Source organism: Anomaloglossus baeobatrachus, chromosome 4 (assembly GCF_048569485.1).
Source record: "Anomaloglossus baeobatrachus isolate aAnoBae1 chromosome 4, aAnoBae1.hap1, whole genome shotgun sequence".
Taxonomy (NCBI): Eukaryota; Metazoa; Chordata; class Amphibia; order Anura; family Aromobatidae; genus Anomaloglossus; species Anomaloglossus baeobatrachus.
In genome coordinates, this window is record NC_134356.1 from 523866985 (window position 1) to 523881687 (window position 14703).

General features: G+C 48.2%; 1 protein-coding gene across 4 annotated transcripts in view; it reads right to left on the bottom strand.

Moving 5' to 3' along the window:
• The window catches only part of PRC1 (protein regulator of cytokinesis 1), a 149976-nt gene that overhangs the window by 45288 nt on the left and 89985 nt on the right, over positions 1-14703 (bottom strand). For all 4 annotated transcript variants that reach the window (XM_075345898.1, XM_075345900.1, XM_075345899.1 and 1 more), the window contains exons 10-11: positions 7284-7430; positions 7006-7116 (exon numbers count right to left, since the gene is read on the bottom strand). In XM_075345898.1, coding sequence (XP_075202013.1) covers positions 7006-7116; positions 7284-7430 — 258 coding nt within the window. The remainder of the gene's footprint in view (positions 1-7005; positions 7117-7283; positions 7431-14703) is intronic.

A 14703-nucleotide genomic window follows, 5' to 3' on the forward strand; every position in this document is an offset into this window, starting at 1 on the left:
AGAGAGACAGACAAGGAAAGGGAAAAAGAGAGACAGACAAGGAAAGGGAAAAAGAGAGACAGACAAGGAAAGGGAAAAAGAGAGACAGACAAGGAAAGGGAAAAAGAGAGACAGACAAGGAAAGGGAAAAAGAGAGACAGACAAGGAAAGGGAAAGAGAGACAGACAAGGAAAGGGAAAGAGAGACAGACAAGGAAAGGGAAAGAGAGACAGACAAGGAAAGGGAAAGAGAGACAGACAAGGAAAGGGAAAGAGAGACAGACAAGGAAAGGGAAAGAGAGACAGACAAGGAAAGGGAAAGAGAGACAGACAAGGAAAGGGAAAGAGAGACAGACAAGGAAAGGGAAAGAGAGACAGACAAGGAAAGGGAAAGAGAGACAGACAAGGAAAGGGAAAGAGAGACAGACAAGGAAAGGGAAAGAGAGACAGACAAGGAAAGGGAGACAGACAAGGAAAGAGAGACAGACAAGGAAAGAGAGACAGACAAGGAAAGAGAGACAGACAAGGAAAGAGAGACAGACAAGGAAAGAGAGACAGACAAGGAAAGAGAGACAGACAAGGAAAGAGAGACAGACAAGGAAAGAGAGACAGACAAGGAAAGAGAGACAGACAAGGAAAGAGAGACAGACAAGGAAAGAGAGACAGACAAGGAAAGAGAGACAGACAAGGAAAGAGAGACAGACAAGGAAAGAGAGACAGACAAGGAAAGAGAGACAGACAAGGAAAGAGAGACAGACAAGGAAAGAGAGACAGACAAGGAAAGAGAGACAGACAAGGAAAGAGAGACAGACAAGGAAAGAGAGACAGACAAGGAAAGAGAGACAGACAAGGAAAGAGAGACAGACAAGGAAAGAGAGACAGACAAGGAAAGAGAGACAGACAAGGAAAGAGAGACAGACAAGGAAAGAGAGACAGACAAGGAAAGAGAGACAGACAAGGAAAGAGAGACAGACAAGGAAAGAGAGACAGACAAGGAAAGAGAGACAGACAAGGAAAGAGAGACAGACAAGGAAAGAGAGACAGACAAGGAAAGAGAGACAGACAAGGAAAGAGAGACAGACAAGGAAAGAGAGACAGACAAGGAAAGAGAGACAGACAAGGAAAGAGAGACAGACAAGGAAAGAGAGACAGACAAGGAAAGAGAGACAGACAAGGAAAGAGAGACAGACAAGGAAAGAGAGACAGACAAGGAAAGAGAGACAGACAAGGAAAGAGAGACAGACAAGGAAAGAGAGACAGACAAGGAAAGAGAGACAGACGGCGACACACAGACAGAGACTGGGAGAGACAGAGATAGATAATCTATTACACACACACACACACACACACACACACACACACACACTAGAAATAGGCCCAATGCTATCGCATCGGGAGTGCGGTGAAATGGACATCTGTCTATGCTTAGTAGTGCTGACAGAAGCAGTGAATAGTGGGGCTGGGGGCATACAGATTTTTTTAGGGGGCTAGAGTTATACAGCTCTGATGAGGGGGGTCTGGGGGGCATACAAATCTGGTGGTGGGGAGGGGCTGGAGGCATACAGATTTGGTGGGGAGGGGCTGGAGGCATACAGATTGAGAAGGGGGGGCCACAAACCACACTGGAGCCAGGGACGTTCCTTGGTGCTGAGGCTCCTCTCCCTTTAGTCTCTTCATCTGTGGAACAGGAACTCCACATGTTGCACGGTAGCTCCGCCCACAGATGAAGGTCCGCACAGAAGCAACCCAGCAGTCAGCAGTACACGCTGGGCTGCAGGTGCCGGGTTTAAAGCGCCGGCAGCCAGGGAAGTGCGGCTGCCGCCGACCCATACGTTAGCGGCGGCAGCACAGAGTCAGAGCCGTTTGAAGTAGCACGCTTGGCTCTGCTCACGTGGATAGGAGGGAGAGGGAGAGAAAGCAAGACGGTAAGCATGACTCAGGGCCATGACAACAGGACACCGGCCACAGCTTCCCTACACAAACTGTGTGTGCGCAAGTAGCGGCTGCTACTGCGCGTGTGTGGGAAGAGCGGTGACGTCACCACTACTTGCGCACGCGCAGTTCGTGCCTGGAAGCTGCGGTGACATATATGTTTGAACTGCGCCTGCGCAACTGTGCCGCGGTGCATGCCAGAATAGTTACAGAAACTGGCGATTAAGTATGTAGATAGATAGTTAGGATAGATAGAATAATATCCTAAAATTGGTGAAAGGTCCTTTTTAAGATCAGAAGTTTTATGAGCAGAGTCCTAATTGGTGGCATAATCTAACAATCCCACGCTATTCCCCTTTATCACTGCCCAGGTACCCCTCTAATCGCTGAGCTTGTTGGCAAAAGGCAAATAATTGCTGAAGCCAATTAGCCAAAAGGTGAATAATGAACACTATTGCGCCAGTGATTGGCTGCAGTGGTCACATGGCAGTGTTTGGCCATGCCCCCTCATTCTCAGACTGCATAAATGATGTTATCAGGGGCTAGCTGCTACTAGAAGCCAGGAGCAGGCCACAGGCCTGGTCTCTGATGGAATGTTCTCAAAGAGAGGGGGAGCACTATGAGCAAAACCAGCGCCCCACTATTAGCAGATAATGATAGGAAACAGCGCAGTGAATGCCAACTTTAAGTATTCATATTGAAAATAACTTCTTAATCTCCCCAGAGTCCCCCTTTAATTCATGGCAATGTTACGTCAACTCAAACTCAGATTGAGGAAATGTAGTTGGGGGAAAGAAAAAAACACAAGCAAAAAAAACAAAAAAAAAAAACAGTCTTGTAAAAGGCATGATCCTCATTTAGGATATGGGATTTGAATATATGACACAAGAAATCTAGTCTAGATAAAGAAATGTTTATTCACTGTATACTGTGTGTATTAACGCCTTCACACTATATGGCCTTTTTCTTTTTTTTCCCCCTCCCTTTCTTCCACGTTCCACAACTTTTTTATTTTTCCATCCCCATAGCAGTATGGGGGCTTGTTTTTTGCAGGAAGAGTCGTACTTTTGAATGACCCCATTTATTTTACCACAGTGTACTGGAAAATAGGGAAGAAATTCCAAGTGCAGTGAAATTACAAAACAAACTTAATTGCTTTTAGGTTTTTATTTACCACTAGATGGTGGCCCGATTCTAACGCATCGGGTATTCTAGAATTTATGTAGTTAATGTATGATTTTTGACTAATAATGGAAGGAAGGCACAATATATTTTTTGTCAAAGATAAATTTTATTGTTTAAAAATTGTGAATGTTTAACATGAAGATGTAACTCTATGTAACTAAATATTGTTGGGAACTAACTACATTAAAGGGTGCTTTACACACACTGCGATATCACTAACGATATATCGTCGGGGTCACGGTGTTTGTGACGCACATCCGGCGCCGGTAGAGACATCGCAGCGTGTAACACGTACGACCGATCTTAAACGATCGCAAAAGTGACAAAAATCGTTTGTTTTGGAGAAGTCGTCCAAACACTAAAAATCGTTGTCTTGTACGTAGCGATGTTGTTCCTCGTTCCTGCGGCATCACATATCGCTATGTGTGACACCGCAGGAGCGACGAACATCTCCTTACCCGAGTCCACCGGCAATGCAGATGGAAGGAGGTGCGCGGCATGTTACGTCCTGCTCATCTCCTCCTCTCCGCTTCTATTGGACGGCCGCTTAGTGACGCCGTAGTGACGTCGCTATGACGCCGAACGCACCTCCCCCTTGAAGGAGGGATTGTTCGGCGGTCACAGCGACGTCGCTGACAAGGTATGCGCATGTAATGATGCCGCCGTATAATGTTCGCTACGGAAGCGATCACCAAATTTCGCACGAACGACGGGGGTGGGTGCTATCGCGCTCGACATCACTAGCAATCGCTAGCGATGTCACAACGTGTAAAGCACCCTTAACAGAATACTGTGTGATTTAGCAATATCATTGAAAAATATGTGTCCTTAGTTTGTGGAAGATTCTCTTCTTCTGGCTGTTGTGTTTGAGATTCTGCTTCCGGGGTTAGTAAGGCGTTCTTGTGTTGTAGTGTGGCTTCTTCTTGAGGTTGTGTGTGATGTTCGTGCTCGTGTGGTTGTCTGGTCTTTCTTTGTAGCATTGTGTTTCTTGTGACGTTGTTGTTGGCTTCTTCCTGCTGCTGGTTTGTTGTGTTGCTGGGTTGCGTTTATTCTTTTAGGAGCCCTTGTAAGACCGGAAGGTTAAATGTTGTTTGTCATAATCTGTGAAAGATACCCACATAGACAGTGGTAGCGAATGATCAAGTAGAGTTAAGTAAAGAAGTCAGGTCAGGGCAATGTCACGGAGTATGTGGCCCCATCCTGTGATTGCTGCCATCCTGGTATGTGCCCCCATTGTGGTATAGGCAAGATGCTTGTGTATGCAGCATCCTGGTCTGTGTCCCATCCTGGGATAGTCTCCATCCTTGAATGGCCCTCATCCTCATATATGGGCTGATGCATTGATGTGCCCCCATGCTGGCATGTGCCACCATCCTGGTCTCTGTGCGCAATCTGGTGTAGGCAGCCTCCCGGTATAGGCACCATCCAGAATGTTTCCTAAGGTGTCCCTTGTACCTGTCTGCCGGCTGCTCGCTCCTGTGCGGCGTCCGCTCCGCTTTTCCACTGTGGCCGGCGGTGAGTTGCAGGCTGTGGCGTTGGGAGATGTGGGTTGGCCTGGTATGAGGGCTGATGCTGTGATGTGGCCCCATGCTGGTATGTGCCCCTATCGTGGTGTAGCCACCATCCTGGTCTGTGTGAGCCATCTGGTGTAGGCAGGCAGCATCCTGGTCTGTGTCCCGTCCTGTTATAGTCTCCATCCTGGTATGGCCCCCATCCTGGTATGTGGGCTGATGCTGTGATGTGGCCCCATCCGATGATTGCTGCCATCCTGGTATGTGCCCCCATCGTGGTATAGGTAGGATCCTTGTGTATGCAGCATCCTGGTCTGTGTCCCATCCGGGTATAGTCTCCATCCTTTTATGGCCCCCATCCTGGTATGTGGGTTGATGCTTGTTTGTGGCCCCATCGTGGTATAGGCAGGATCCTTGTGTATGCAGCATCCTGGTCTGTGTCCCATACTGGTATAGTCTCCATCCTTGTATGGTCCCCATCCTGGTATGTGGGTGTCTGTGTAGGGCGGTGTTTGTGTTGCACGGTGTGTTTCTTTGCGTTGTGTGTGTGTGCTGCGGTGCGTATGTGGGGCGATGTGTGTGTGTTGAGCGGTATGTGTGTATTTGTCTGTGTGCTGCGGTGTGTGAGTGGGGGCGTGTGATTGTGGGGCGGTGGGTGTGCGGGGGTGTTTGTGCCCGTGTGTGTATGTGGGGGGCGCGTTTGATATGAGCGAGGGTGTGTGTGTGTGTGTGTGTGTGTGTGTGTGTGTGTGTGTGTGTGTGTGTGTGTGTGTCGGTGTGTTTGTGTTGGGCTTTGTGGGAGTCGTGGTGTGTGTGTCTCTGGCTTCATTTTCCCGCTGGCCATGAATAGTAATGATTGGCTGATGAGCATCCGGGACGCAGCTCTCCCACTAACCACCGATGAATGTTGGCTACTTAAATATTAACACTGCAGTGAATGTTAAGTAGCCGCTCATGAATAATAATGAGCGGCTCCTTAACATTCACAGCAGTGTTAATATTTAATTAGCCATGTGCTTCCCCTGCATTTATTGTTGGTTAGTGGGAGAGCTGCATCCCGGAGTGCTGGGTTCCTAGTGCGCAGCAGCTGCGTCTCCTCCTGTCCCCGTCCCTTTATGTGTCTCTGTGGCGCAGGGAAGCCCTGCGATGCCGCAGCTGCATCTCCTCCGGTCCTCGTCCATCCTGTGTGTCTCTGTGGCGCAGGGAAGCCCTGCGATGCCGCAGGTGCGTCTCATCCGGTCCCCATCCCTCTGTGTCTGTGGCGTAGTTGGGTCACTAACCTGCGCTTTGGGGCCGCCTGTGGGTCGGGTGGATATATATATTATTATATATATATATATATATATATATATATATATATATATATATATATATATATATATATATATATATATATATATTCACCATATGGTAAAGTTGACCTGGTTGTATGATTCTCCAGATCAGTACGTGTAAGTAGATACCAAACATGTATAGTTTGTGTTTTTTTCTTTTTTTATTTAAGTGGCTAAAAAACTTTGGGGAAATTTAGAAGAAAATACATTTTTGCTTCTGTTGCAGTTTTCCGAAACAATTGTTTTTATTTTCCGGGATCTGTGGGCTGTATGAGGGCTTATGTCTTGCATCCTGAGCTGACGTTTTTACTGATACCATTTTGGGGTGGATACAATGTTTTGATCGCCTCTTATTGTAGCGGCCAAAAATACCCCAGTAATTCTGGAGTTTAATTTTTTTTTCTTCTCTGTTAAACTCTTTACAGATCAGATTCATTTATTTTATACTTTGATAGATTTGGTATCTTTGTGTTCAAATGTCCAATGTGTACTTTTTATTTAATTTTTTTATGGTTTTATTTTCAATAGAGTAAAGGGACGGTGATCTGAACTTGTGTGTATTATTTTTTTTTTTTTTAACTTCTTTCTCTCTTTACTGGTTCTTGAAGCAGAGTTCATCCGATCACTTGGACTACACAGAGCAGCGTTCACAGGACTGTAATGACTGACACAGGGGTCTTCAGATGACCCCTGGCTGTCAAGACAACACATTGGCGCCCTGTAATCACATCATGGATGCACCGATGGGACCAATGAATGGCACGATCCTTGCCGGTGCATAATAAATCCTGCTGTCAGAGATTGACAGAAGGGTTTAACTCCTTAACAGCCGTAGCCGTATCTCTGATCCACCCACAGCTGTTAGAAGCACATATTGGCGGATTGAATGAGCTGTCATGTGTGGGAAATGATGCGCGCTTGGTGTGTGAGCCCGCATCAAATCAAGGAACATGACACGATGTAAATGTGCATCATATGTTGTGAAGGGACTATGGTTATTAAAGGTAATTATATACAAAGTTGCACTTTATGAGTACTAACAATACAGAGATTTGTAGATCAGACCTTGCGCACTTTACTTGGTGTTGTTGCTCCCAGCACTCTCCGCTTATTTGGGGTTTTGGGGGCACTTCCATAATACATTTCCTCTTCTAGCTGACGACTCTTTTTCATTAACTGCAAAAAATAAAACAAATTGTTTAAAACATGAACCATTTATGTTCTGTACCTAGTGCCATGCAGTATGCCGAATACTAAACCCATCATGGAGAAGAAACACACCAGAGACAAAATTCTTGTACAGGGATTTTTTACGCTCATTATACAGAGATGATGAATCTTACCCGCTCTTGCTTCTCTTTTTCTTTTTCTAAGTGAAGCTGATTCCACTGTTCTGTGACGTAGTCCATAAACTTCTTTCCATTCATAAAGAACTCCCTCCCTTGTTCCTCCTCCCACGCTGTAATACGAACTTTTAGCTCCTCCTCCAGCTAAAAGAAAACCATGCATATTTTAGATAATTTTATAAAACAATATACGGGCACATTATATAAAAGGGGTCGTCCACCTAATTGTTGTCATTTCATAAACTGGCCAACTTCGCTAGCTGTTGAGGAGGAAATCAAATAAGCACTTACCTCTGCTCTGCCAAGTTCCCCATCAGTCTCCTCCCTTCCTCTTTAAACAAGGTCGCCACATGACCACTGCAGCCAATCCATTGCCGCAGCAGCTAAGCGTTTAGAAACTAATGGATTCCTTATTTTCTGATTTTAACACTGGCCTCAGAAGACACATTTTAAAAGAAAACTTGTCATGTGCGATCCCCTTACAAGACGAGTGACCTGTCCTTCAGAAGTCGGAGGCCATCAGAGAAAGGGGTAGAAAGCCGGAGAGCTGAAGTGCAGTGTCCTCCCCCTGTATTTGTGATGAAAACTTGAAGTCTGGATTTCTCTACAATTTCAAAATTAAATACTACAAGCAGGGTCCATACTTTACTTGTAGTATCTAATTTGGAAATTGTAGAGAAAATACAGGCTTAAAATTTTAAATTGAATACACATGCCTTTATACACATGCCTTTATACACATGCCTTTAGTTAGAAGTCTAATATCTTGATTCCCTTTAAGAAACTAGAACAAATGTATTTATACATCTTGACATCTACAGTATATTTAGACAGAGCTAAGGGGATTGGCAAAGATTTTTACACGTGCCCAGCCATTAAACATGGCATGACTAACACTCATCTCTCTTCATAGAGGTACAGATTTCATTCATCTGCTGTAAGTAACCCATCTTTCCAGCCTGTACAGATAGTAAAATTAATAAAATTAAATTAGCCTCCTGCTATCTTAACCCCTTAACAATCGCGGGCAGTAATAATACGTCCTAGCAGTCAGTGTTAATGCCCGAGGTCTGCCGCCGGCAGCATGCAGCAATCAGCGCACATCTCAGCTGATTTTTACAGCCGAGATGTGTGCCTACCAGGCACGAGCAGAATCGTTATCTGCCTGTGTCGTTTAACCCCTTAAATGGCGCTGTCAATATGTGACAGCACTATTATAAATGGCATCAGCGGTAAACATTTACTCACTGGCCGATACCGGAAGTCACGTGACGTGATCACGTGACTTCCGGTGGTTGTCATGGTAGCACAGGGTCATGTGATGACTCCTGTAGCTCACATGACTCACTTTCAGTTTTACCAGGTCCAAAGCTGGGTGAGACATGAAATTAGCATATCTGCTATTCACAGCTGTGATCAGCAGATATGGCAGAGCAATCAGATTGCTAATCCATATAGTCCCCTAGGGGAACTAGTAAAAATAAATAAATAAAAGAAGGGAATTTTGTTTACTTACCGTAAATTCCTTTTCTTCTAGCTCCTATTGGGAGACCCAGACAATTGGGTGTATAGCTTCTGCCTCCGGAGGCCACACAAAGTATTACACTTTAAAAAGTGTAACCCCTCCCCTCTGCCTATACACCCTCCCGTGCATCACGGGCTCCTCAGTTTTGGTGCAAAAGCAGGAAGGAGGATACTTATAAATTGGTCTAGGGTAAATTCAATCCGAAGGATGTTGGGAGAACTGAAAACCATGAACCAAAAAAAACGATTCAACATGAACAACATGTGTACACAAAAGAACAACCAGCCCGAAGGGAACAGGGGCGGGTGCTGGGTCTCCCAATAGGAGCTAGAAGAAAAGGAATTTACGGTAAGTAAACAAAATTCCCTTCTTTGTCGCTCCATTGGGACGTCCAAAAGCAGTCCCTGGGTGGGTAAAAGAATACCTCAATAAAAAAGAGCCGCAACGGCCCCCTCTTACAGGTGGGCAACCGCCGCCTGAAGGACTCGCCTACCTAAACTGGCGTCTGCCGAAGCATAGGTATGCACTTGATAGTGTTTCGTGAAAGTGTGCAGACTAGACCACGTAGCTGCCTGACACACCTGCTGAGCCGTAGCCCGGTGCCGCAATGCCCAGGACGCACCCACGGCTCTGGTAGAATGGGCTTTCAGCCCTGAAGAAAGCGGAAGCCCAGAAGAACGGTAGGCTTCGAGAATCGGTTCCTTAATCCACCGAGCCAAGGTTGACTTGGAAGCCTGCGAACCCTTACGCTGGCCAGCGACAAGGACAAAGAGCGCATCTGAACGACGCAGGGGCGCCGTGCGAGACACGTAGAACCGGAGTGCTCTCACTAGATCCAAAGAGTGCAAATCCTTTTCACATTGGTGAATTGGATTAGGGCAAAATGAAGGCAAGGAGATATCTTGATTGAGATGAAAAGGAGATACCACCTTAGGGAGAAAATCCGGGACCGGACGCAGAACCACCTTATCCTGGTGAAACACCAGGAAGGGGGCTTTGCATGACAGCGCTGCAAGCTCAGACACTCTCTGACATCCTGAGATAACCCTGAAGACGCTAGGAGCCAGGACTCAATGGCCACACAGTCAGGTTGAGGGCCACAGAATTCAGATGGAAAAACGGGCCTTGTGACAGCAAGTCTGGGCGGTCTGGAAGCGCCCACGGTTGTCCCACCGTGAGATGCCACAGATCCGGGTACCACGAACGCCTCGGCCAATCTGGAGCGACGAGAATGGCGCGACGGCAGTCGGATCTGATCTTGCGTAACACTCTGGGCAGCATCGCCAGAGGAGGAAACACGTAAGGCAGTCGAAACTGCGACCACTCCTGAACTAACGCATTTGCCGCCAGAGCTCTGTGATCCAGAGACCGAGCCATGAATGCCGGGACTTTGTTGTTGTGCCGTGACGCCATGAGATCGACGTCCGGCGTTCCCCAGCGGCGACAGATCTCTCGAAACACTTCTGGGTGTAGAGACCATTCCCCCGCATCCATGCCCTGACGACTGAGAAAATCTGCTTCCCAGTTTTCTACGCCCGGGATGTGAACTGCGGAGATGGTGGAGGCTGTGGCTTCCACCCACTGCAGAATCTGCCGGACTTCCTGGAAGGCTTGACGACTGCAAGTGCCGCCTTGGTGGTTGATGTATGCGACGGCAGTGGCGTTGTCCGACTGGATACGGATCTGCCTGCCCTCCAGCCACCGATGGAAAGCCAATAGGGCTAGATACACTGCCCTTATCTCCAGAACATTGATCTGAAGGGAAGACTATCGGAGTCCAGGTTCCCTGAGCCCTGTGGTGGAGAAAAACCGCTCCCCACCCTGACAGGCTCGCGTCCGTGGTGACCACAGCCCAGGTTGGGGGTAGGAATGATTTTCCCTGCGATAGAGAATTGGGAAGGAGACACCACTGAAGAGACGTCTTGGTTGCAAGGGAAAGAGAGACTTTCCTGTCGAGGGAAGCCGACCTCCTGTCCAATTTGCGGAGAATGTCCCATTGGAGTGGCCGTAGATGGAATTGCGCGAACGGCACTGCCTCCATCGCTGCCACCATCTTCCCCAGGAAGTGCATGAGGCGCCTTAAGGGGTACCCATGGGGCTGTCGCCAGGCCGAAAGGCAATGCCACGAACTGAAGGTGTTCGTCCCCGATGGCGAAACGCAAGAAGCGTTGATGCTCGGGTGCGATCGGCACGTGGAGATAAGCATCCTTGATGTCGATCGATGCTAGGAAGTCTCCTTGTGACATCGAGGCGATGACCGAGCGGAGATTCCATCCGAAACAGTCTGGTTCTCACATGTCTGTTGAGTAGCTTGAGGTCCAGAACGGGACGGAATGATCCGTCCTTTTTTGGCACCACGAACAAGTTGGAGTAAAAGCCGCGACCACGTTCCTGAAGGGGAACGGGGATCACAACTCCTTCTGTCTTCAGAGCGTCCACTGCCTGAAAAAGTGCATCGGCCTGAGCGGGGGGCGGAGAGGTTCTGAAGAAACGAGCCGCAGGACGAGAGCTGAACTCTATCCTGTAACCATGAGACAGAATGTCTCTCACCCATCGGTCTTGAACATGTGGCCACCAGGCGTCGCCAAAGCGGGAGAGCCTGCCACCGACCGAGGATGCGGCTAGGGGATGCCGAGAGTCATGAGGAGGCCACCTTGGAGGCAGTGCCTCCTGCGGCCTTTTGGGGGCGTGACTTGGACCGCCACGCATAGGAGTTCCTCTGGCCTTTCGCCGGCCTGCTGGACGAAGAGGATTGGGGCTTGGCGGAGGGACGAAAGGACCGAAACCTCGATTGTATTTTTCGTTGCTGAGGTCTCTTAGGTTTGGAGTGGGGTAAGGAGGAGTCCTTTCCCTTGGATTCCTTAATAATCTCATCCAATCGTTCGCCAAACAAGCGGTCACCAGAAAACGGCAAACCGGTTAAGAACCTCTTGGAGGCCGAGTCTGCCTTCCATTCGCGCAGCCACATGGCCCTGCGGACTGCCACAGAGTTAGCGGATGCCACAGCTGTACGGCCAGCAGAGTCTAGGACTGTTCATGGCGTAGGAAGAAAAAGCTGACGCTTGAGACGTCAAAGACGCAACTTGCGGAGCAGAATTACGTGTGACAGCATTAATCTCAGCCAGACAAGCCGAGATAGCTTGGAGTGCCCACACGGCTGCAAAAGCCGGGGCAAAAGACGCGCCCGTGGCCTCATAGATGGACTTCACCAGAAGCTCTATCTGCCGGTCAGTGGCATCCTTTAGCGATGAGCCATCTGCAACCGATACCACAGATCTAGCCGCCAATCTAGAGACTGGAGGATCCACCTTCGGACACTGAGCCCAACCCTTAACGACCTCGGAGGGGGAAGGGGTAACGCGCGATCCAACAGGGGCCGGGGCCTGTGTAAGGACCGGTCTGGACTGCAAAGCTTCTAGCAGCTTGGCAGACCACTTGTCCATAGACTGAGCCATGGATTGTGAAAGTGACTCAGAGAGTTTCTCAGCAAAAGAGGCAAACTCTGTCCCTGCCGCCTGGACAGGGGGAGCAGGGGGGTCTACATGAGCCGAGGGGCCCACTAGTGACCGAGGCTCCGGCTGAGTAAGCGAAGCAGGGGTCGAGCATTGCTCACAGTGAGGGTAGGTGGAACCCGCAGGTAACATAGCCCCACAAGAGGTACAGGCCGCAAAAAAACCCTGTGCCTTAACAGCTTTGCTCCTTGTGGACGACATGCTGTTGTCTCCTAGGAGAATGATCACTGAGGGTATATGGGCAAAAAAAGGGTATACAGCCCGACCGAACAGAATATATATATATAAATACGTATCTATTCCGGCACCTTAGGGGGACCAGCACCGGGTGACCGGTGTGGCTTACCGACCGCTAAAAAGCGGAGTGTGTGTCCTCCAGATTCCCTGCCTTAGGTCCCCCGGAGCTGCAGAGCTCTTCCTGAGAATCCTCCACAGGCAGAATGCCAAAAAAAAAAAAAAAATGGCTGCCGGAGCTCTCAGGGGAGGAGTGGAGCCGTGGGCGGCGCCAGGAAAGTGCGGGAATCTGGGGTCCCCACAGTGATCAGTGAGGGGGGAGGAAACATGCAGGATGGTCCGGCCCTCACATCCGACGTCAGGTCGGCCGTCCCGCCCTTACCCCTGACAGGCAGGCCCGGGGGCGGGATTTTTGCGACTAGGCCGCGATGAAGCCGGGGACTAAATTTGAGACCGCGCCCGACAAGCAGGCACGGTCGGCGCGGAAGTCCGCCGGCCTTCTCAATTCAGCAGCTGCCGCAGCGTCCGGGAGGGAGGTGCGCTCCCTGCACAGTCCCCTATGGGGACACAGAGTACCTTAGAGTTGCAGGGCCCGGTCCCTGAGGTTGAATAGACTCCGGTCCGGCAGATTCCCACAGGGGCTGCGGAGGGAGCACGGTCCCAGTAAATGGATGACCGCTCAGGATCCCACTTCTCCCAGAGCCGCTAAGGGATGGTGAAGGAGACGGCATGAGGCTCCGGCCTTTGTACCCACAATGGGTACCTCAACAACACCGCCGACTTAGTGGGGTGAGAAGGGAACATGCCGGGGGCCCCGTGGGGGCCCTCTTTTCTTCCAACCGACATAACTAATATTAGAATGCATGAGTGGATGTGTGCCTCCTTCCACACAAATATTCACATAAAGCCACAGCCACACCATGATTTACCAGATACATACATAAATGGAAATTAAACCATATTATGTATGGGAGACTGGATGGGGACTGAGGATAAGTCGTAATAATTATGAGATAAGGAGAAACACACGACCAGATATCCAAATTGCAAAAAGTGAAAATCTTTATTAACAAGGGGTAGGTGCGGGGCGGCACGGACAAGTGAGGGCACGGAGCATCAATCTCCAATCATTATGTATTACATTTTAAGAATTATTCAATGCTGACATATAGTCTGATCATCTGCACATATGTGTATAATCAAACATAAATGTAAACCACAAGAATTTGGGAAAAAGGGATATATAACCACAAAGTACATATAATTCAGTCAGGCAGGTATATATCGCTGTAAGATGGAAGAAATATTTCATTCATAATGTGTCAATATAGGTCCTTAAAACCAATTATACACATATGATATCCATCACCAATATAAGGCTAGCAGAAGATGGTAACAAAATTCATGTATGACCACATAAGTCAGACAGGTAAAGGTGGGACACTGTAGGGCGGAAAAGAAAATTCATTCACATCCTACCAATGAAAGTCCCTGATCAGGGCTGAACTGTAGCTAAAGGGTTAAGGTTGAACACTGCCTTACCAAAAATGCGTATAAAATTGCATCAAAAATCAGGGAACCAATTCAAAGTTCTGAATATATGGAAAGGCCAGTGGCACACTATACCTGGGAGACTTGGGGAGGTCAGAGAGAGGCGTCCGTGTCCTTCCCGACGGCCGTTTCGGCGGTGAAGCCTTCGTCAGGGGGCGTGGGCCCTTATCTCCTTCCACACAAAGCATAAATCTGAGGAGCCCGTGAACCACGGGAGGGTGTATAGGCAGAGGGGAGGGGTTACACTTTAAGTGTAATACTTTGTGTGGCCTCCGGAGGCAGAAGCTATACACCCAATTGTCTGGGTCTCCCAATGGAGCGACAAAGAAATAAAACCTAAAAAGTTCAAATCACCCTCTTTTTGCCCCATTGAAAAAATTAAAGGGTTAAAAAAAATATAAATTAAAAAAAAACACACATGTAGTATCGCCGTGTTCGGAAATGCCCGATCTATCAAAGTATTAAATCAATTAATCTGATCAGTAAACGGAGTAGCGTAAAAAAAAAAATGTTTGGTCGCCACAAATTTTGCGCTAAATGCAATAACAGGCGATCAAAAGGTAGCATCTGCACAAAATGGTATCATTAAAAACGT